At 38.5% G+C, this 23671-nt stretch overlaps 1 protein-coding gene across 1 annotated transcript; it reads right to left on the bottom strand.

Annotated features, from left to right (window-relative positions):
- Window positions 1–5608: 5608 nt before the first annotated feature.
- Window positions 5609–21856, bottom strand: LOC104028352 (receptor-interacting serine/threonine-protein kinase 2). Its single transcript, XM_009479362.2, is given in 13 exon segments — window positions 5609–5931; window positions 7267–7419; window positions 8333–8501; window positions 9255–9323; window positions 10865–10950; window positions 11709–11870; window positions 12995–13044; window positions 14919–15067; window positions 15209–15364; window positions 16825–16978; window positions 19210–19375; window positions 20158–20245; window positions 21839–21856. Coding segments are annotated over 13 exon segments (1743 nt in total).
- Between the last annotated feature and the right edge of the window lie 1815 nt (window positions 21857–23671).

The following is a 23671-nucleotide window of genomic DNA, read 5'->3' as shown; positions in this document are numbered from 1 at the left end:
GATTGCCTTTTGATAAAGATGGAAAAGATTTTCATTGTATTTGAGAGAAGATGACCAAGCATGATCTGCAGAGAAGCAAAAATGTAGGAGCACCTTCTTTTCTTTTTCGAATTCACAGAAACACTGTAGATGGTGGAAATAATCCGCAGGGCTCTTTAATTCAGGCTTTCTCTATTCCATCTTCCTGACAGCTGACTTGCTAACAGGCACATGACTTCACAGGTAGATTTTAGTTAAATAAATAGTGATTGAGTTACAGGGCAGTAATAAATATTCATGTTATGTCAATCCTAGCAAAAAGACATAAATTTCTCCCTTAAATCACTTTAAACATTTGTATTTTGCATAAATAAACTGAACAGGCTGAGGGAAAAGGTTTAGCAAATCACTGTTGTTTATATTAATTCTGCCAACTAAAGAGCTCTTTCTCAGGTAAAAAAAAGTTCCATGAATATTGCTAATTGCCTTGGGTGTGGGAAAGCCAACTGTCTTAATAATGGCCTTTTAATGTTTTTGAGCACCTGCTTGAAAGCCGCTCCACAATCATAAAGCCATAAGAACAGACAACTGGTTGGTACCAGGTCCTCTGTTTCATCACTGCATGTTCACTACCTCTGCTCCAGACTTCCCTTCGCCTCCTCTTTGCTAGACCAAACAAATGCAATTTTATCAATTTGTCCTTACACATCAGGTTTCCTCACTGCTTATCAGCCTTCCTCTCTCTTCTGGGCTCTCCTCAGTCCATGCGTAGAGCTGAATACTGTTTTCCAGCTAAAACATTGCCAGCATGGAATGGAAAACAATGGTTACTTCAGCACCTTGCACACACACAAGTGAACGTGGCAGGCACTCACCTCACAATGTTTTCCTTCTAGTTTCCTGTGCTTTTGTGACAGGATGCTATCACAGTACGTATAAGTGGCATAAAGACAATTCTGTTGGGAACATATTTTGCAGCTATTCCAAGGTCAAAAGTCTCATACATTTGGGTGTTTTTTTTTTTAAATTTTCCAGATGTATTCCTTAGTCACTTCTCTCAGCTTTTTTCCCCCAGGTAACATTCTAATGAGCTGGAAAAAAGCTTTGAGCCCTTTTTGGTCAACAAAGGAAAACAAATATAATGTTGGTAGTCATTCTGTTACCTAATATGAATGCTTTTCCTTGAAATCTAAAGAAAGGACTAACTGGAATAGAGCCAGGTTACTTCTGAAAGGGTGAAATTCAGCTGTGCTTTCTGCTTGTGTGGATAGGGCTGTTGCTATGCGGAAAGTTCAAGACCAACAGTTGGAAATAGGTGTTGCAATACTTTGGCATGTTATCCCATTTCAAGGAGTGAAGAAGTTTTTATTCTCAATCACTGCTATTTAATTCAGCCTGGTTGAAGTAGTCCACAGTTTCTTCAACTGATGCATCTCTCACTTCTGTGGAAGAGGAAAGGTCAACCTTAAAGCCCAGCAAAGATGGCAGTTTGCGGCTGCAGATCTCTAACTCTTACTTGGGATGTATTCTTGGCAAATATAAATAAAGGCAGGAAATAACAAAATACTGATCACAAATTTCTGTCATATTCCAGCACAAGAGCTGGAAATAGTACATCTGAGCTTCTTGTCTACCATTTTTGTCATTTTGGGATTGAGCGAAATGCAATGCTGCAACTACCAGCAGTCTTTCTTTAACACATACTGAATGTAACTGTACAATTAATGTATTCTTGCAGCTATGCTAACTTTAATGTAACACAAATAACTCATTAAATATGTTCTTTGCGGACTTTGTGAGGTAGTTTAATTTATGGTGGACTTGCCTTCAAAATCCAGGAGTTTTGTTTAACTTGCCTGACATACCAGCTGTCAAGTCAACCGTGCACTAAGTAAAGGGTACCAGGCAAGACAAGCAAGGGATTACTTCCTTTGATAAAGAACAAAGTTGAAACTATGGTAAGGCCTTTTGAGCTCCAGTATAATATTTTGCAAAGCAGGCAGAAAAAGAATGAAAGGGAATATAGTGCAAGACAAGATTTCTTCATGCATAAAACACCGCAGCAGTCTTAGAGACAACATATATTACTGGAGGAGAGCACAGTTAATAGCTGCATAGCACTATAATCAATAAATAGCAGTACAGAAACCTAAATTCTCTATGCCTGCCTTGATCATGGCTGGGTCCTTCCCTAACATACTAGTCCCACAAGTATTTATATATGCACTTAACTTTCCTTACAAATCTTCACACGAATAGCTCAAGTGAGTAACCCTGTGCAAGCATGAAAATGTTTGCCAGGTTATGTAGAATTCAAACCTGAAACAATAAAATAAAAATCCTTGAGGTTTAGTATGTTTTGATTAGTGCTTTAGTTTTTGTACATTTTAGACCATCTATCTGGTGTAAAATTATTCTGTGTAGATTAGCAGTCCATTAATGCACTTTCAAAAATTTTGTAGATTAGTATTTTATGAATATGCACTTGTCTTCCTCTGTTGTTCTCTGGAATTCTGTTTTTAACAGGCACTGGTGACAACTATTGAGTGGTATTTATAGCTTTGTTTGTTTTGCTCTCTATTGGAAGGACTAATCTCTTAGACTTTTAATTCCAGTACCTCAGATTAATTTTCCACAAAATAACCTCAAACAATTTCTAGTGCAGATGTTCTTACATTGCAGGAAGTATCCTAGTTAAGATAAAGGTGTTGTATAGATAGGAAAAAGGTCAAGGGACAGTCATCTTTTTACAAGTCAGCAAAAGATAACTGCAACTAGCATCAAGAAGAAAAATATATTACAGTCAAGACAAAGATAACCATCTGCCTACTCCACTTACTATTGCTTTAATAAATCTAAATCGCTTCATAGAATTTGAATGTGACTTATCATTTTTAACATCTATTAATTCCAGTTTTGCCTTTTCTGAGTAACTGCAAGAGAGAGCTTTACTAACACTTTGTGTGGTCAGTCCTGAAGTGACTTCTTTTTGTTATTACCTTTTCTGTTTTCTGGAGTTACCCATGTTTTATATTCCCTTCCTAGGACTCTAGACATTCTTCAGATTCAAGCCTTGTTTCTTCCACAGAACAGTTTGATTCTTCTATCTTTACTCTTGCTCAATGTCATTTATTTATATTGTTTTGTCATATCAAGACAACTGCAGAACAGAGGCAAGGACAATAAAAATCTTAGCTAATGAACTAGCTTTGATACAGGCAGAATACTATAAGCTTTAAGCAGTTTGATATTTCACACCAGTGATCAACACATACATTAATGTCTTTATTACATAGCCAACACATTATAGGCCTTATAACAGTATGTATTTTTGGTGAGACAAAATGAAGCGATGCTAGTTTCAGGTCACTATATTCTAGTTTTGTATCAAAACTTTTTATAATCAACAGCAGTTTCATTTCAATAAACTAGTAGCATCCCTTCAAAATATCACACTTAAAGATTTCCAACAGCTGCAACTGTCAACAAACCCCAAAATTTAAATGTTTGTATTACACAAGGGAGAGTTATGAGGAAGTCTATGCATGTGGCTACGTCAACTTAAGTATGTTTATAGCAAGGCTTTGGCAGTAGCATAGCTAGTTATGATAATGCTTTTAGCCAAAGTATCAATAAAAAAAAAAATCTCAAACTCATGCGTCGATTTCAGTTGAGCAAGGTGGCAAAAATCTGATTGTGGATAGAGTTAATTATTAAATAACATATTTGAAGAATTCTATTCAGGCTCTTTTGAACATGAAGTAACAAATTTGCCTTTGTTTTGTAATTTGTTAGAAACTGTCTTCTTGGGTTATCTTTTAAAAATTTGGGTAAGCATGATAGTAAAAAATCTAACTCACATCCCATTAGAAATACTTAAATTGGAAAGCTAAATATGAGAACAAAAATCTGTCTGGAAAAACAGATAACTTGTGCTCCCACTGGTTTGATGCCAGTTCTGCAATTAACAGTTAAGACTGGTCTTAGGTCTGGCATCAAGTGATATTCTCAAGTAGGCAGCTGTTTCAAGAAAAGAGCCAAAACTGTTTCTATGTCAAAAACATATGACAAAATGGCATAGCCTGCCAGCTGGCACATCTTTCATAGAAGTATAAAGTGTCCAGCAGAACAACCAAATGGAATAATTTTGGAAAGCTGATAATTAAGTTCCAACTATATTGCCAGTTTTCCTCTTAAAAGTCTGTAAATGTTTCCCACAGGTAAATGATTATCTGTTTTACTCTGGTTATTTTATGCCTTCTAAACAGGCAAAACACCATGACAGCAGTTATTTCCCTCACAAGCAAGACATCCTTTTTTAGCAGAGACTGATCTATTCTGTTGAAAGTTTCCATTTAAAGTGTAGATTGAAAAAAAAAAAAATCAACGATGAAGTAGATGTTTACCTCCTTTAATAGGCAAAACTATTTTCAACATATTCTGGTAGACATTGCTTTTAATTGTAACAATATATTATCTCAAGGCAGTCTTAAAACTTAATGAATTTACATTAAAAAAAAAAAAAAAAGAAGTTGGTTATGGTTCCAGCAGCATTTAGTATGTGATGTAACAGATTTCTTATATCTTAGGTGTGCCTAGAAATCACATCATCACTATATTTAAAATTGCAGCCTGTCAAACTACTGAATTCAATAAGCAGTTTGAAAGTGCAGAGAGAACAAATGCAACATAGAGAAACAGAGCAACGTGTCTTTGCATTTGAAATACTTGTAGATCGTATAACAAGTTCTCATGTTAATCCAGTGCCATGAAGCTTGAAGGAATCCCGCTGTGCCTTCAAAAAAACAGCATCTTATATAACCTCATTTTCATTATTATTAAAATAATCTTACTACTTTCCTTTGCAGTTCAGCAGAACCACTGTTTCAAATGATCAGCTTGGCACCTCTTCTTCCTGGTTTAATTTTACATTTGAACTGCAGACATACTTAGAGAACTACACGGATGTAAGGTATTAACATTTTTCCCTTTAATAAATACTTTAAGCCCCACCTCTCCAAAGTGCTGCTATCAGTGCCCCATTTTCAGAGCATATGACCATTTGTGAGTGAAAATAAAATAATTTATATGTATAATATAAAATTTCCAAATCTTAGTTAAGTCCCTGTTGAAGAAATATTTCTTGAGTCTCTTAAGCCTGTCACTCTAACAGCTGTCTCAGATACGAGCTCAGTGAAAGGCAGTCATTTTTTTCTCCTCATCTACTACCCTGTTGTGTGCTGTCCTTATTTGGAAGGATTTAGTAACAGCAATTCTTCCATAGTGTGACCTCCAAAAAGTCATGATCCATTTTCCTCCCTTCTAAAAAAAAAAAGAAAATCAAGGAAATAAGGCGTCATCTGACTTGAACTATATTTGCTCTGGCACACATTGCAGTCCTCTCATCTCTGAGGTCCAAATTAGAATTTGTTATACCAGTCTTGGTAATTTCTGCAGGCGGTGGTTGACTTGACCTTTTAATCCAGCTAGCTTTTTCCACTAGAGGACTAAAATCATGGGCTGTAGGAAGGATTGACTTCAGTGAATGGGTTATGAGGAATTAACGTGAATCACTGCCATTCCAAATTACCAGTGCTCTGATCCATGTAACAAACTGCAAAAAAGTAAGTCACAACAGCAGCCTATTTACCTTAGAAGGACAGTCTGGGCAATGGCTGCCTCGTCCCAGAGGACTACTTCTGGTCACTGAAAGTGCAGTCACTACAACCTGTGCTGCACCCTCTCCAAGGCAAAGGCAAGTGTCCAACAATGCCCGAGCACGGCCAGTCACTGTGGGGTAAGAGGTAATTGTTTCATAATCCATTCGGGACAACGTTTGCTGTGAGCGAAGGATGTCGAGGATGTGGTTGAGACGTCCCTCTGTCATGCAGCTCAGTATGGTCTGTCTCTGGCAGGCTAGTACTTGAGAGCAGTTTCCTTTGCAGCAAGGATCTTGAATGAAAAGGAAACAACATGAGATAAACTAAGTGCTCTTTTTTTCCAGAAGTTGTTAGCAAGCGATAGCATCGACACCAGAAATATAAACTCAGTAGAGGAAAGGAGTAGGAAGGGTTAGTTTATTTGCATTTTTTGTTCAAACCTAGTCTAATGTACTTTCATTTTTTGTTCAAAACTCATGAAGATCAGACTACAGAAAATAAGTGTTTCTAAAGATTATTAAGTGCTCAGATTGTATAAGGGGAGTAGATTTTCAGGTCTTGCGCTGTTCATCTAGCATCTGCATCACACTTTGTGCAAAGCAGCTTGCCTCAACATAGATGAGAAAAAACTTTGCCCTGTAGAAAGTGGAAGAATAGGGTAGTAGGACTGTTTGAAACATGTATGGTAAAACTGGGAACTTAGATATGTCAAAGCCAAACTAGTAACAAAAGTAATACTCTTGGCAAAATGATCAAGAACTTTGGGTTCTGTCTCTTTTCACAAACTGATTAGAATACTTAGTACTGACATTAGGGGTTTTAGTGTACAGTAAATACCATACACCAAGAGAACATTAATAATGAAAAGCCATTGTTGGTTTGGAGACCATGCCTCTGTCATTCTGATTTCTGATTGTTGTCCATAGAGTTCTGTGACGACTTTTCCTGCATGAACTAGTCTGTTGATTTATCCAGAAATTATGTCATCACTCAGGACTAAATTGAAATGGAGAAGGATGGCCAGCTAGATGGGAGAACTGTCATAGGCTAGCTTGCAAAAAGTTAGCAAGAAGCTTCATGAGCTTTTTACCTACAGGCAGGGGCAGGCTTCACATATCAGAAGCTGGCCTTTTCTGCCTCTGTTCAGTAGGAAAAACTAAGACCATGTAAGTAAGGAAATGAATCCCACCCACCCCACCCCCCCGCCCCCAGTCACCCATTTCTGTAGTTGATAGCTACTTTTGTAGAGGTATAGAATACACAGCTTAAAATTACAAAAAAACCCTCCCAGGCTTCAACAACTAATATCTTTCACATTGAATGTGTGTTATGTTTTTTGTATTTTTATTATGGTCCTTTCATAACTGTTCTCAGGCTGAATATGACCCTGGAAAAGAACAAGCCAATGTTCTCAGTGGCCAATGCCTGAACCTCTGAGAACATAGGAGAAGCTATATGCAAATAAACTCAAGACATTTGTATCAAGTTTGGAGAAGTTATTACACAAAATACCTGAAAATGTGCACAAAATTTAGAGAGATCTGTGTCCTCCAGACTTGAAACAATTTAATCACCAAGATCTGGCCAAGGAGAATATTGCCACCTCAAACTGGAAATGGGGTCTTACCTGTCACTGCACGTTCAGGATGCATAGGTTGTGGTCTCTGCCCAAGAGCCAGTGGTGGGTCCGTATGCTTACGGCTTTCTTTGCCTGTAGTTGAACCCGATAAAGGAATTGTGCAAAAGGAATTTGATTTTCTACTGTCAGAGCCTGGGTGATCTAGCAAAAGTTTAAGATGAGTAAAATTAGACCCTTGAATTGAACAACAGCAAAACATTATACATATATCAGCCACTGCAGAGGACTGGAGCTGAAGTGAAAACTAACTTGAGAGCACTTACTTATTACTAGCTGTTCTTTGGGCCCTTGTTAATACATCATTATTCCTAGGAAGATTTTGGCATATATTACTACACACATCTGACTTTTTCAAACTGTCTGTAGGAATTTGTTTCTGAAGTTAATGGAACATTCTATTCTGTCCATAAGACTAACAGCTATTGACCAGAACTAAAATGCTTGGAAATGCAGATGTTGCTATAAGTCAATTGACTTCTGTGGCTCAATTTTTGTATCCAAAGGCATGAGGAGTACAGAAAAAGCTTTTAAGGAAATATATCATTTGACACAAATTTAAACACTTTGGCAGGACAAATCCACATCGGAAAGGCAAAGGAAGTTATTTATGTAGGAATGGTGTTTACCAGGAGTCATTCACATGTTCCTGGCAACACAGTCTTTTTAAAATATATCTCCTTTTCTTATTAGCAAATTACAAAAAAGCAGTTATTTCTGGTGGCACAAGGCAGTGTGGTTCCCAGGAGGGACTTGTTTTGTCAAAAGCAACAGGCAATATTTGATATGCAAGGGAAAGGCAGCTGTACATTACAGGTCAGGGTTCAAAAAAAAAATTACCAGAAAAGGCTTTTTGATCTATACACTTAATCAAAAAGTATTGTGGCACCTCTGTTTTTCTGTAGTGCACTCATGCTTCAGATGATACCAGTAGAGGGCACAGCTATACTCTGAGAAGGTACAATTTTACATGGAAAATAACGTGTATATGGAACAACTGGTAATATTTATCCTTTTCTTAGAATAGTTGGAGCTGAATAGGTTTCAAGGTAGAGACCTTTCTTTGTTTTTGTGTTCTCTGGGATAGACTTTGACAGACCCATCTCAAAAATATTTTCTCTTCCTGCATTATTTGCACTGCTGTCAAGTAGAATAGTTGACAAGCTTGGCACTGCAAAAGGAATTTTCTTGCTGATTACGTGTTTGGGCTTTGGTGAACAGATGACCTGAAAAAGATCAAAATACAGAATTATATTCTTGTAAACTTTTCCAAAACCTTTTCTAAGCAGTTTTCTCTTGGAATATAAGGCAGTAGTATCACAGTGCAGGGCAGGGTGGGTATGCAGCTGTTGAGCCTGCAGACATACTTAATTCAACTTTAGCTAGTTAACTGTGGCAGCACAGAACCATAGGCTAACTGTCCTAGATTGCTTCTGCAGCCTGTGCTGCCAGCGGCCGTGGTGTCACCAGAACTTGAGCTGTTTAAAGCTAGCTGTGATCCAGGAATGTGAGCTTCAGTTCTATCTCTGTATGTTTCAGTATCGGCAGGCCTGCCCCAAGTGCCAAAATCACTTTGAAAATGGGAGTTAAGTGTATTTTGGGGTGATCACAAAGCAGTTGGCCTTGATCTAAGAAAATTGGTTGAAAATGCTAGAATTCAGCCTAGGACTTTTTCTAGCCATCATTTTGAACACACTACAAGAAAGGTTAGATTTTTGCTATTTCATTAGCACCTCTTCAAGAAGGTTCAAAAAGAGATTCAAAGCAACTCTTAGGTGGGGGAGGTTGTTTTTCAAGAGCAACATCAGAGTCAGCTGCTTGGAAGAAGGTAAAACAGTGGGTTTTGTTGGTTAACTGGATGGAGTTATCCTGGTTAGGGGCATTTTGCCCCACAGTGTTTGTATTATACACTGTCAGGGCTGGCAGGAGAAACAAGCAGCTTATGAAGTACTCTTGTAAGACTCATGCCACATACTCACCTCTGAATTGCATATGTCCAACTGCAATGTGTACATTTCTGAACCTTTGCATGCATTAAGTGCTGTCTCCTGGAAAAAATAGCACAGTAACTCTAGTAAGAATACATATGGTTCGTTCAATTCACGATTGTCAGGAGCAAGACACTGACAATTTATACTGACAATATATATTATACTCTCAGGTACGCCGATATATAATAACAGTGAATTGCACAGACCAATTTTGCATTTTAACATATGTAAGTGGGCATAGAACCTGATACAACGCTACCCTGTTACTGTTTCTGCTGTTTCAAATTTATTTTAAAACCCAATTTTAAATCCTGCAGGGGAAGGTGAAAATAGCCCTGTATTTTGAGAGAGAGAGATTGGGCTAGCTATAACATGTTCTCCTTTCAGTATCCAAACAGCATGGCTGTCCTGTGTTTAGTATGCCAAACTGTCTGCAATAAGGACATGTCAATACTTGTAACTTTTTTCCATTTTGTACATCTGCACCAGATTTGTTCAGCTATTTTTAGTTTATGTACTTCAACACATATGAATCAACCCATTTTCAAGAATCTCCAATAGCATTTTCACAGTCATTTTGGACATACTGTCAGTTCAGTTGTTTGAACAATAAATAGTACTCTTTGCTAATTTAGCAAATAGAAAAATAAAACCTTGCTCAAGGGAGATTGAAGCATGAGATTATTTAGGATTGTACTGCCAAATATTCCATAAACTTCAACAGTAGTAACAATGGCTCGGACTATAACTATGCCACCTATTAAAACATTGATCAAGTTTGTTCTATAATCCCAGAACGTGATTGCAACATGTAGAAATAATCCAGCATGCATTAACATAAACAACTCACATAAGCACAGTAATGAAATCAACAACACAGCATGGCTGTAAATGGCGTCAGAATACTTGTTCAAGGGCTGAAGCGTGTGTCACTAGTTTTCCCACTATGACTATCTAAGTTAACTAGATAAGATGTAGCTATATTTGTGGCAGTCAGATTTGTGCCAGATTTCCCATGGCAATGTAGACATATATGGTATTAGCTGTATCCCTCAGTTGTTGGCCATTCCCCATCCATTTCTGTGGTATCAGAGAACCCTCTTAGACCCTAGGACAAGCAGTGTCTTGTACCTGAAGCACATCAATTTAGGAGCAGTGAAGCATACAAAAAAGTGCTGGTACTAGTATTGCCACAGCAGGTACTAATGCTGTCCAGGTTCTGGAATAGGTATCCTCTTACCAGCTCTTACCACAGCAAGAATTGTCCTTGATTCTAGCCCTAATCTGATCTGCTTGAGGCTGGTATTTGTTCTCACTCACATGGGGTTATCAGTCTGACTACAGCTGGTGACTGGAAAGAAGCTATCATATTTTTATAATCTCAAGTAGGTATTGACATGGTTTCTAGAGAACCTCACAGTATCTGTTTTCTACGATTCTTGAACAAGCCTGAAGTGCCAAAGGGTACTCTCTAGCTCTCTGGCATGTCCCATAAAACAAAGACGACAAAACCTTTCCTGGTTTTGGACCACAAAGATTGCAATTGAAAGAATCAAGTAATGTCCTTGTAGGAGAACAAAACTTAATTTTGCACGAACCTTTGCATCCATCAGATTGTAGATTGCAGTGGAAATTGCCTCTTTATTTATATTAGTCAAAATTCCATTCAGAAGGTCTACACATTCTGCAGGGGTAATAAAGCATTTTAAATACCACATTGAGTATGGAAGTGTGTATATATTTAGGCATCAGCATATTGCAACTCAGTTTACTCTTATGTTGAGTAGCTGGATGAACTAGATGAAAGTAGTTTAATACAACTTCCACCTCATACCTTCTCTTGGTTTCCTTTTTGAACTGATTTTAAAGAACGGTTACAGTCACATTAAAATCACATTTTCTTAAGTGTTCATACAGATGTAGTGAACTTACTTGCAAAAGATATACACGTGACTGTATAAATCTATCACAGTAAAGCTATATGCAGATTGCTTCCTCAGTATGTCAACTTTGACAATTTGCTCAAAAGTCCACAAATATCACAACTTTAACATTTCTTGGCTATCTTTTTAGAAACAGATGATAAACATAACAATTCCACTGAAGTAAACGATGATAGCACACTTCAGAGGGAACTGGTTATGCATTGGAATCAAGAAATGCTGAAGACAGGTTGATCTTTGTTAAACTACTATACATAGCTGATATTATTCCTTCCTTTATTTGTACTCATTTTTACTTTATACTAAACACAATTATGGAGATAAGCAAGCCATTTCTGGTAGGAAGCTTCAGTTAGGAAAACTATCTACAGTACTCTGATGATCTAAAGACTGCTTCCACTTCAGTTGTTCTGTCACTGATTTTGAGTGCTAGAGCAATGTTCCCAGCAAGACTATCTCCATTACAAATCTTGCAAAGAAAGCATATCCTGAACCTTACCTGCAATACGTGGTCTATAATCTGGTTCTTGATGCCAGCACAGAGCGATAATGTGCAACAGTCTATTCCTCTCAGGCAAATTGCTTGGTATAAACTTTTCTGAAATGCCAGGCCGCAAACTGCTGTGAATTCCGGTCAAAACTTCCAGCAGGGTTGTTTGACCTGCAATTTATAGGAAAATGTCACGACAAAAAATATTAAAGACCTCTCTTAAAGTGATATTCAGCATAAGTTATTTTGTATATTTTAAAACAAAGACTGCTTTTTTGAAAGCAAAAATATATTAACGTTCTTGTAAATAGATATGCTAATCTTCAACAATAACTATAGCTACTTATTACAACAGGACATTTCACGATAAGGAGCACTGTCCAAATAATAAGTCACAAATAGATATGTAAACATGCATTGTAAACTACAAGCACCGATACCTCAGGAATACGTGTAATTATTATGGGTATATTCTAAGCACACAGTTTTATATAAAGCCTTGCACCTGCATTGTAAGAATAGAACTCCTATTGTACAAAAAAAAAAAAAAAAATTCTACTTTGGGCAGCCACAAGATGGCAGCCATAAGCTGTATGAACATTAAGATACTATTCTATGCAGTTATTTCTAAGAGGTCCTCAGCCTGTAAAATACAGGAGTCCTTCAATCAGTTTTGCCATGCAGAACTGAGCCCATAGCAAAGAAGCCTTTCTTTGATCCCTGTTTCATGGAGGTGGAGATCATTCCTAGACTGTGACAATTATTCTACAAAGCTTTGCAAACCAAGTTCTTTAAAACTGCTCACGCTGTAAAAATTCCTGCTTACTTAAGAGAATTCAGCATGAACTGGCATTTCTTGATCAGGATTTGAAACTCACGGCAACTTTAAAAATAAGCATTCTGCTCATCCAGTTAGCTGTTCATCACTGAAATGTTCCCTGATTTTAAAACGACAACTGTCAAATCTAAAGTGGTATTCTTTCTCACTAAAGGTAAGCAGAAAACCGAACTCAGCAACAGAGTGCTTCAGCAAGCACAGAGAGATGACACAAGTGGGTTAAGAAGCTACACCGTTCCCCTGTAGAAAGGTCAGCTTCTTGGAAACACTGAAGGTTTGTTGAAGGATTCTAACCTTTACACCCCATAACGTGGAGCTATGTGCCGCAACAGTAATATAAGGCAAAGGGACATCTGAAGAGACAGTGCTGTTTGTGTCATGATTTTCCTACAATAAAGGAATCTGTGGAAAAGATTAGGGCAACACAAAGTCTAACATGAACAAGAGAGTTAAATACCTTCAAAAGGTTTCCGTCTGCTTAGGCTCTCCCAACACAGTATTCCAAAACTGAAAAAAAAAAACCCCAGCAAAAGACCATTCATTAGTTTACAATTCATATCAATGTTCTCATTTCCAAGAGCAAGTTCACTGGTTTAAGAGAAAGGAGTTTTTCAAGACAAAGTCTATCCAAGACTTTCCTAATTTGATGAGATCCTTTTTCCTGCATTACTAAGTTTCAATTTTCAACTGAACTGTTCTTATAAAATAATAAATAAGTTTGAATTAAGTGTTAAAATTTTTTTTAAACATAGGATCAATTAGAATTACATTTGAGGTTACCACCTTATCTCCAGTTGCTCTTCTGAATTTCAGAAACTTCTGTTCTCCTTTCTCTATCATTCTTCTTTTGTTTTTGGATAAGTTAAATAGCAACTGAAAGAGCTGGACTTTTCAGCAGATACTGACAAGTGCATCAGTTAGTCTACCAAAAACTTGATTCTGACCCACTGTGTATATTTTCTTCAGCAAATTTTGATGGAGCTCCAAATGCCTTTTTCCTTTTCTAACATCCTGGGAAGTATTCCAGTGGTACCATAGATCTGCATATGTAACCCACAACTGATATGGTATAAAATACAGTTTGACAAAAAGCTCAATCTGCAAAATCAGAGGCAGAAGCAAGGCAGAAGCTGGAAGAGAGAAAGCAGGCTGTGGATGAGTCAGAAGCAAAGGAATCAAAAGTGGAAGAAGAAGTTCTAGGATAAACTTATCTGCTTACTCATATGTCTTGCTGTAGTGCTGAATTACAATGTTTAAAGGAACCTCCTCTTCTGCCTTATTTCCGCAAAAAATCTGAAAGTGCTTTTCCTTAAATACCCTCTAGGAAAGTATTAATGTAATGTGGACACACATGTAACTTACATGTACTTAAGTAATATTTCATATATGACACATACTTTTGTTTTCTCTGTTGCATCACTGTCCAGACATGCACCTATCTCATGCACTGAGTCACATCTGAGCATCTAAAGTCATACAAGAGTGACATGCTGGAAGATGAATTATGCCACCTGAAAGTAAGTCGCCACTCTTCCTGTGCAAAAATCTTGTATTTATGAACAACATCAGATTAGTCACATAATTGATAGGTCTCCTCAAGTGTATGCATTATTTGACTCATCTTAGAGCCTGCCTCTGTGACAATAAAGCAGGAATTTAAATTTGTTGCCTCCATAAAACCTCTGAGAGGAGAAGAGTGGTCATACTTAGAAGTTATTTATAATGTTAGTCCACAGGCTGTGTATGCTGGTTGTAAAGATCAATGTCCATACAGACAATAGGTGCAATTTGAGGTTGTCTCATTTATTGAGGCAACTATGAAGCATCTAACATATCCAAAAGAGACACGTGGCAGTAGGTAATCTTTCTCTTTCATATAAATCACCTTAGTTAAAAAGTATGAATGCTTGAGTGGCTCAGTAAATTATTCCAGCAGAGATTCCATAGGACCTCAATGGGACACTATTGAGAGAAAGGTCTTATTTTTACCTAGGCCTCATTTAGGCATCAACAGTTCTTCCTGAAACTAAAGCCAACAACAGTTCACACTTTCAAACCATGTGAATTGTGGTTATTAGGTTTCTAAACGTATATGAAAAAGTTTTGGCAGCTATGTTACACTTTTTAAATATTTATGTCCATTATATAAATATTTATATGGTGACCTTTGAGAACAATTCTTAACCTTGCTATATTATTCACCAAACATGGGGAATTTAAAATTTAATTCACTGCTGTGATTGGCCTCATGTGGAACACTATCCTACTGCATCATGTAGATCTGGCATTTTTACTGTAGTGTCTTTGAAAATAAGTATTTCAGCAACATTGCAGAATGTAGCAAGGACTAGGTATGACCTGCCCTTGGAAATCCCATTCACCTGTAAATATCACCTTCCTGGGAAGGAAGGCCTCCTTCAAGTATTTCAGGAGGGAGGTACACTAAGTCCTGGCAGTTTCTCCGATTGCAGTTCTGCAGGTCTGACCTCAGTTGCTGTTTCCTCCAGTTAGTTAGACCATAATCTGATATCTACAGAGATGGGAGAAAAAGTAAGTTTTAGTAACAATACCTCAAGTCTTGGTATTAAATTTTGACTATTAGGATAAATATATGCAACAACAGGACAATCACTGGATTTTACATTAATAGGCTAAAAGTAGAAGCTCTCACCTTGGCTCTGTACTGCATATCCAAAAGCACATTTGAAGGTTTCAGGCTGCAGTGGCAGAAAGCAGGCTTGAGGCTGTGAAGGTAATGCAGACCTTCAGCCACATCCAACAGGATCCTTATGAGTAAGGGAAATGGAAGTTCTGGGTACAGTTGATGCTAAGTAACACAAAATATGTGTTTTAGTAGCGTGAAATTGTTACTATTCATATTTTCATTTGACAATAAACAGAAGTACAATACAGAAGCTAAAGAACAGATTGACTGTGACTACTGTCTGTAATTTACATGCTGATTGTTATCTTTTGGCTGACCTTGTAATTAGTTTTGCCACTGTCATGGTTTAACCCCAGCTGGCAGCTAAGCACCACACAGCTACTTGCTCACTCCCTGCCCTGGTGGGATGGGGGAGAGAATTGGAAGAGTAAAAGTGAGAAAACTCATGGGTTGAGATAAAGACCTTTTAACAGGTAAAGCAAAAGCTGCGCATGCAGGCAAAGCAAAACAACGAATTCATTCACTACTTCCCATTGGCAGGCAGGTGTTCAGCCATCCCCAGGAAAGCAGGGGTCTGTCACACATAATGGTTATTTGGGAAGACAAATGCCATAACTCCAAACACCCCCCTGCTGGCCAACTCCCCCCATTTTTTTTGTTCAGCATGATGCCATATGGCATGGAATACCCCTTTGGCCAGTTTGGGTCAGCTGTCCGGGCTGCGTCCCCTCCCAGCTTCTTGCACGCGTCCAGCCTCCTTGCTGGCAGGGCAGTATGAGAAGCTGAAAAAGTGCTTGACTGAGTGTAAGCACTGCTCAGCAACAACTAAAACATCAGTGTGTTATCAACGTTATTCTCATCCTAAATCCAACACACAGTACTCTACCAGCTACTGGGAAGGAAGTTAACTCTATCCCAGCCAAAACCAGGACAATACACTTTCCCCTGCTCCTTCAGGTGCCCAACGTGGGGCTTGAAGGGTTGAGATAACAACAGATCTGTCCAGGGCATGTGGAAACAAATTTGTTATAAGCATTCGTTATTAGGTTAATAGTCACTGGTCACAATGTTGATTTATTTGCTCCCAGAGTTGTTGTGCTTGTTCTCAGGGTTGTTATGCAACACCGTACTTGCCGTACGTGTTCCCTGTTGTGCTGCTTATCACCTCTGGGGACTGGGTCAAGGTTATTGTTTCGCTCTACTGTGTAACACCGGCTTATGATATGATAAAATGGCTGGTCGTGAGACTAATCTGGTATTTGTACTCAACATTGCTGTCATCTCCATACTTGGGAAACCATCTCTTGGAAACTATTAATAATTACACTCTTTACCTTTTCTCCTCGGAGAGTCAATTTATGGGGGATACAAAGGGGGGACACTTTCCCCCACTCCTTCACCCTCACCTTCCCCTTCTCCTCCAGGTTAGTTACAATAGCTCTCAGTGACTATTACCTATTAAACTGTCTTTATCTCAACCCATGAGTTTTCTCACTTTTACCCTTCCAATTCTCTCCCCCATCCCACTGTTGGGGGGCAGTGAGCAAGTGGCTGTGTGGTGCTTAGTTGCTGGCTGGGGTTAAACCACGACAGTCCTATAAAAGATGACTTCTTTTATGTACCTCATGAATGAGTGAGTGGAGGGATCCATTGTTCATCCATTCGGTCACTATCCCCACAAGTCCATGGTACTGGTAAATCCCAAGAGAAGGCAGGAGATGTTCAGACTTACAGTGTCTGACATTTTCTATATCCTGAAGTAGCAAGTTCCACTCTCTGTAAAAAATAGCAAGGGTTAGGGGCGGATTAGACTGAAGGGAATTTCAGCTAGAGATGAGATAGTGTAGGATATGGAAATGAGAGATAACCATATGGTTGAACACAAGCTAATATTTGGTTTATTGGTAGAATTATATAAGGTCATCTTCAAACAACTCTAAGAAAATGAAGCAATCCCTTGTGTAGTGTATTTTTCTAATAAAACATGAAAGACCTCCGGATGCCTTAATAAGAACATAAGAGCACAGTTTAAAGCAGGATTGAAGTGCAAAGCCAGGAGAAAGCTGAATTATTTGAAATGCTAGATTAAGCAAAATAAAGTTTCCCCCCCCTTACTGTGCCCCAAAACTTGTGTTGTAACCTTTTGCTATTAGTGAGGTCCACATTTGCATGGAAATTATGATCTTCTATGCTTATCTAATGGACCATGTTATATAAATGATATACAATATCATAGCATGATATAAAAGTGAATCCAAATTCAGATTTGATGTAAGCAGTACCACTCTAGTGACTTTGCCAAATTTGATTCAAGCTCAAGTGTAGTTGGATTGTAGACCTGAATTCGAACAGTTTATTTACAGAGATAACAAAGCTTTGGTTTGATCATCATCAGAAGAATAAAGTTTTGTTGTCTAAGGACTTCAGTTACTTCTTCATGCACAGGAAGCACCGAACTGTCAATTCAATTGTGCATTTTCATGGAATTAACTGAACTTCTGCTACAGGTTCAATTTTTGTTAATTGTATGTTTGATTTTAAAGATCTGATTATCTCTACTCTGTGGTACTTGTGAGCTGAAAATTCATTGAAATTCATTCAAAATTCAGCTGATTTCAACAGACCTGGAGCTCATTCTCATTATTCTAACCAGCCTTTACATTAAGACTTCAATTTCAGGTTCTCGTATTTACTGTGTTGATTCACAAGCCTGTAAACTGATCACTAGAAGTAATACACAGCCCCACCTGTTTTAACACTTATTTCCACAAATCTAAATATCTGTCATCAGCACACAGTTAAATAATTTGCAGCCAGAGTAAAACAATTTATTCTCCCAGCTTTCCTATACACCGTGTAGTGCGAACAAGAGATCAGAATGGTAGGAAGAGAAAAGCAGAACAGTGGCTTAAGTTTTAGGGGGAAAGTTTGAGAGAAAACATACCAAATCAGGATAGTGTGTTAAATTCAAAGTAAAGTAAAATGTTGATTTCTGCAACTATTCTGCTGTGGGGTTTGTTTGTTTGATTTAAAGAAAATGCAGACAGAGGATAGAGGGAACTTTTTTCTTTAAACAAGCTACGAAACAAATAACATTGGTTCTGATTACAAAATTGCTGGACTTCCATTGTCTAAAAACCAAGCAACCACACCCAACCCCCACCCTTAAAATTTTTAACTGTTCCCAAATTCTGGCAGCACTTGGTTTTTGAAGTATCACTGACAATTTAAACTGTCAATGTAAAAAAATTGTATTAAATACTGTTTCTTCCTCCCCTGCCTTTATAATGGAACAAATTAAACACTATATAGTCGAGTACGACACTTCTGTATTTTACTTTTAACAAAAGCCACCTGAATGGCAGCATTCTCAGTTAACAAGAGTAATTAGTCCGTAGATGCACATCAGACACTCCATTTTTGATAAACAGTCAGGCCAGTGCATTCCCTGAAATGCTTTGGTCTTGCTTCATCAAAAGTAGCTTGTGTTTATTATTAGAAACTTTCTGTGATTTTGTCGCACACTGGAATTTTGTGGTCAGTAGGCTGATGCCCATCAGTTACGGCTCATTTGTTTTTATAATTAGGACATGTACACGTCTTACTGCCCTGTAACCATGACCATTATCCCTCCCTCCCCCCATTTCTCTACTCCCTCACCTGTACATGCTGCTTTAGATTAAATTCAACTGAAATCTCTTCAGGGACCTCCAGAAAGATGTAATACCATAGCATGCTGAGTATTCCTGATCAGGGTTTGTAGACATTATTATAGCAGAGGTAATTAATGACTTCAGGATTAAGCTCTACTTTTAAAAAAAAAAAAAATGTGAAAAACCACAGAGCTTGTTTCTCAGTATAACTGCCTCCAAGTTGCCTCTTGGCTAGTCGGGATTTCTAGGAATGGAGATCAGATGATCCTGGGCATGCCACAATTCATTCTGGTGCCATCACTGCAGGTCTGTGCTGCCCACCTGCACGGTTAGTTAGCCAAATAAGACACGTACCTCTCTGTAGTGTCCTGGCTGGTCAGCAGCTTCACCGAGATGTGAGTGTTCCAAGAAATATGAAAGGCTCTGAGTGCAAAGCCTGAGCCTGTCCTGGTCAAGGTAAAGCTATCCAAATCTTCCTGGGCTACTACAGGTAATGATTTGGCCATTTCTCGATGGCTGGCTTGGGGGGAAAAAAATGGCAGAAAAGAAAAAAGTTTTAAGGACTCTTTTTGTCACTAGTACCCAAGCACAGTGAAATCGCACCACCCCTTACTTCCCAAATAACTATTGCCCTAATCCAACAGGCTTCCTTTTACCACTCTGTGTCAGACTTTCCTCATAAAGACAGGAAAAACGCACTAATTGCAAAGGAGTGTCTGGATCATAACTTGCCATCTGAGGCTGCAAGGTGCTAATTAACTGCTCATTATTATTTCCATCTGATGACTTTGAAATGTGGGGCCATTATTTATAATATGAAGTGTGATTTTAAAGTGATACTGAACTATGTAGAAAATAAACAAGTATCTTACAGTTACATGCTAGACAGAAATACAGTTTCCCTGCTTCTCATGAAAAAAGGCAATTCAATAACTCATGCAAGTCTGTTCTGCATCATTCTTGCATGTCTTCTTTAACACAACATCACATGCCAACACAAAAGCAAATTTTTTGCTGCTGTAAGCTGGCAGAACTCTGCTAAATGGAGCCGTGTCTTTAGAGCAGCCACTAATTTGGGCAGTACTCTGTCTTTACTGTAACTCTCTAGGGCCATCTGAATGTTTCAGACACATTGCATGGCAGTGCACATGAACTAGAAATAACCTCTGCAAAGCATCGCTGTGTTACTATATGAGTAACATTTTGTATTACATCTCTGAAGCTACATTAGACTAGAAAATAACCAAAAGTCAGTGGTGAAAGAGGAAAATGAGCAAGCAAAGAAAACAGATGGGATAAAACCATTGGCAAGGATTACTGCAAGATCAGTGGTCAGTGAGTCAGAACAACTCAAACTGGAATACTCCCTTCAGGGCCCAGTAGACCAGGGCTAGAAAAGAAAAATACACGAGGGAACTGAAGTAACAGGGCCAAAAATTTGAAGTAACCAGTAAGCACTGTTGAGTGTGAATTGTGTCCTTCTAGAAGATGGGCTGTACAAAAAAGATCTCCTGGGATGCAGAAGGCCTGAAAGTCTTCTGACTTTGAGCAGAAGACTTGTTCTCTATCAGTAAAGTAGAAACAAAAACCTGAAGATAAATTAGCCTGTGCTTATGGCTGAACTGTTTCTAGTTCATGACCAACTTATTTTTGGTTAATGTCAGTATCTAAGCTGTATGCCATGCAGACACATTCACAATCACAGAGGGATGCTAAGCTCAGTTTTGCTTTTAACCACAATCAAAATGCAAATAAAAACTCAGCAGCTGATTTACCAGTTCATCTTCAACAGTATTTTATTTTGATAGGAAAGTACAGTTGAATTTTTTGCTTTTGTTAGATTACTGTAGTTTGAAAGCAATAAGTGCCTCGGAGCTTCCTTAAAGAATAAATCCAATATGGTATGAGGCTGACAGACAGTTTAAGAGTTTCGTAACATTCATCTGAATGAAGATAAATTTCCAAATGAGCCATTTATCCTTTAAAGTTGTAAAGACAGACCACACAGATCTACAAATCCTAAATATAAAGGAGGTAATCAGAAGACTGGTAGGGGCAAAATTATGTCTCATTTTTATTATATACTATGATAAATAATAATTTAAATAGCCAAAATAATTTACTCAACTCCAAACATAGCACAAGGAAGATCGAGCAATGAATATAGGATCTAAACCATTCCTGAAAGTAGCTGTTTCTATTTAAAATTGAATCAAGTAAAGCTATAACCGTTTTTTAAACTCTTGCTGACTGCTTAGATAAAAATAAAACCTAGCCATCAGCTCCTATTTTGGATTTGCAAAATCTAATTTAACTAGAGATTTTCTAAAAACAAAATGAAAATCACTTCAATCTTTCTTCATTACAAACTATGACATGCCAAGCACCATTGTCCCTGTGTCTGAGTTTGTACATCTGTTTCCACACCTGGAGTTAGAGTGATTTGCTGATGATCTCCAAAAGAGTTTAACCCTAAAACGAGTGATCTTTTGTTTAGCCAGGGTGCTACCCAGATTCCTAAAACAGTTATAGGGACTAATCATGGAATATGGGACTATCATGGAATTACAGATAACAAAGTCTCTCTCTACCCCCTCGATTGCAAGTTTGCTACCAAAGCCATTTTTTCTATAGTTCTGTTCTTCTGAATGCTTTTTCTCCTAGACCCTTTAAAAAAAAAAAAAACCTCACTATCAAACCACAACCCCAGTGTTTCTTAAGTGACCTTTGCAATGAAGGGTTTTGTATTATTTTTAGTAAGACCCTAAAAGTCTCAGACAACTTTGTCATCTTCCCCTAGCTGGGCAGTCAGGGGCAGGAGGGAGGCTGCTGTAAAACCATTTATTTCAAGTTTCTAATTTTAAAGCTAATTTTTAAAAAGTAATTCATAGCAAAGATGTTTTCCTTAGTATGAGAGAAACTCTATGTTGTGTTAATATTCAGATGTCTCAGTAAAAGAAATTGGAAACAAAAATCAACTTACCTCTGGAAATACGGGCATAAAAACTATGGAATGATAGAGTGAAACTGCTGCAGACACCAAGTGTGAGTCGGCTTTGAACTGCATTCAAACACAGCTCACGCTTTCCTGCCCGTGATTCAGCTGTTGTTGATCTCTCCTTTTATTGGCTGCTTGCAAACATCTAAAATTTCCTGGTCAGATTTACAAACTGTAACTCTTTAGTGACCGCAGATGGGTTTTCAGAGGCTGATTTGTTAACTGCCTATAATTAGTGAGAGCAATTACAGAAAAAGAAGGTGGATAGCTGCTTTTTCCACAATGAGGAATGCCAAGAGGGAAAGCTATGTAACAATGAAAAACACCATACTGGATACAGCCCAGATACAGAATCGTGTAGAGCTATGTGCAGATTGTGCAGCTGATGCTTATCTTTGCAGTAGATCAAGCCAAAAGCACAAGTACAAAATCTCTTTAAACTTTTTAAGTCAAGTTGATCTTAAAACAGGGTGAAAAATGCTGTTTTTCTGGTTAGAGGGTAGGTAAGGATAGGGGTAACATTAGGTTGCACAGAAGCAAGGATCAATTGGCCATCAAGTAGCCCTGCTGAAAAGGATGTAGGGGTTATGGTGGAAGCTAAGTTGATCAGGAGCCAACAGTGCTCTCAGCAGAAGTGGGGAAAATTGCATACTGGGCTGCATTAGAAATGCAGTCAGCAAAGTGAGAGAAGTTGTTATGCCTCAGTACTCAGAAATGGTGAGGCTGCATCTGAAATACTGTAGTCAACTTTAGGGCCCTCAATTCAAAGAAAATGTTGAGAAACTGGAGAAGATGCAGTAGACAGCTAGCAAGATGGGGCCCTAGAGCACATACCTTACAAGGAGAGGTTGAGGGAGCCAGTCTTGTTTATCCAGGTGAAGGAGCCTAAGGGGGGGGGGTGTGTGTGTGCGTCTACTAGAAGCCTACAGCTACTTGAAGGTCAGTGATGAAGACAGAGCCAAATACTTCTCCATGGTGGCAGATAACAACCAGTGGCATAGGCAGATGTCTCTACTTCAGAGGTTCAAGCCAGATGCTAGAAACATTTTTTCACCAGGTGGGTAATGCAGTACTGGAATGGGCCACTCAGGTTGCAGGGTCTCCATCCTTTAAGGTTTTCTAGACTCAGCTAGGCAAGGCCATGGCTGACCTGATCCAGCACTGCTGGTAGTCCTGCTCTGAGCAGGAGGCTGGGCTAGAAAATGCCACAAGTCCAGAATATATTTAATTCTGTGAAAACTCTGTAAGACCTAATTGTGTCCTGCTAGGCCCCCAGCATATACATTCACACTGAAGGCTGATGGGACTGCTGGATGCAGGGTGGAGACTTTAGGAGAAAGCAGTCATTTCCGTTGAGCACATTTATTCAAACTTTCCACTCCATGAAGTCTGTCTTTATTTATAGAGTCTGACTTCAAAAACCAGTGTCAGTCAATGAGATTTTGTCCACGGACTTCTGTTGGCTTTGGATCAAATCCTAACCCCCCCCCCCCGCAACAGGGAGGGAACAAGCAGTAGCGCAGTTACCTAATGCTCCTATGATCACAGGAAAGTCCCTTGTATCTAAAAATCATGTGGCTAGGGCTCCGTGGCCTGAGGGGAGGAAGCACACTACAACTATGAAGCATGGAGTATGCCTTCATGTACAATACCTTATTTCCTGACAGCTTTATCTGTCTGACCAGCGTCAGCTTTCTCCGCCCAGCACACCCCTCTGAAAGTGAAATTGGTATGAGGCAGCTGAAACAGCAAAGGTAAAACAAGTGGGCTGTAACAGTCCTGGAGAAGGCTGGAAGCACGTCAAGTTGCTGTGGCCAC

Source organism: Pelecanus crispus, chromosome 8 (assembly GCF_030463565.1).
Source record: "Pelecanus crispus isolate bPelCri1 chromosome 8, bPelCri1.pri, whole genome shotgun sequence".
Lineage (NCBI taxonomy): Eukaryota > Metazoa > Chordata > Aves > Pelecaniformes > Pelecanidae > Pelecanus > Pelecanus crispus.
This window is presented reverse-complemented; position numbering and strand designations above follow the sequence as displayed.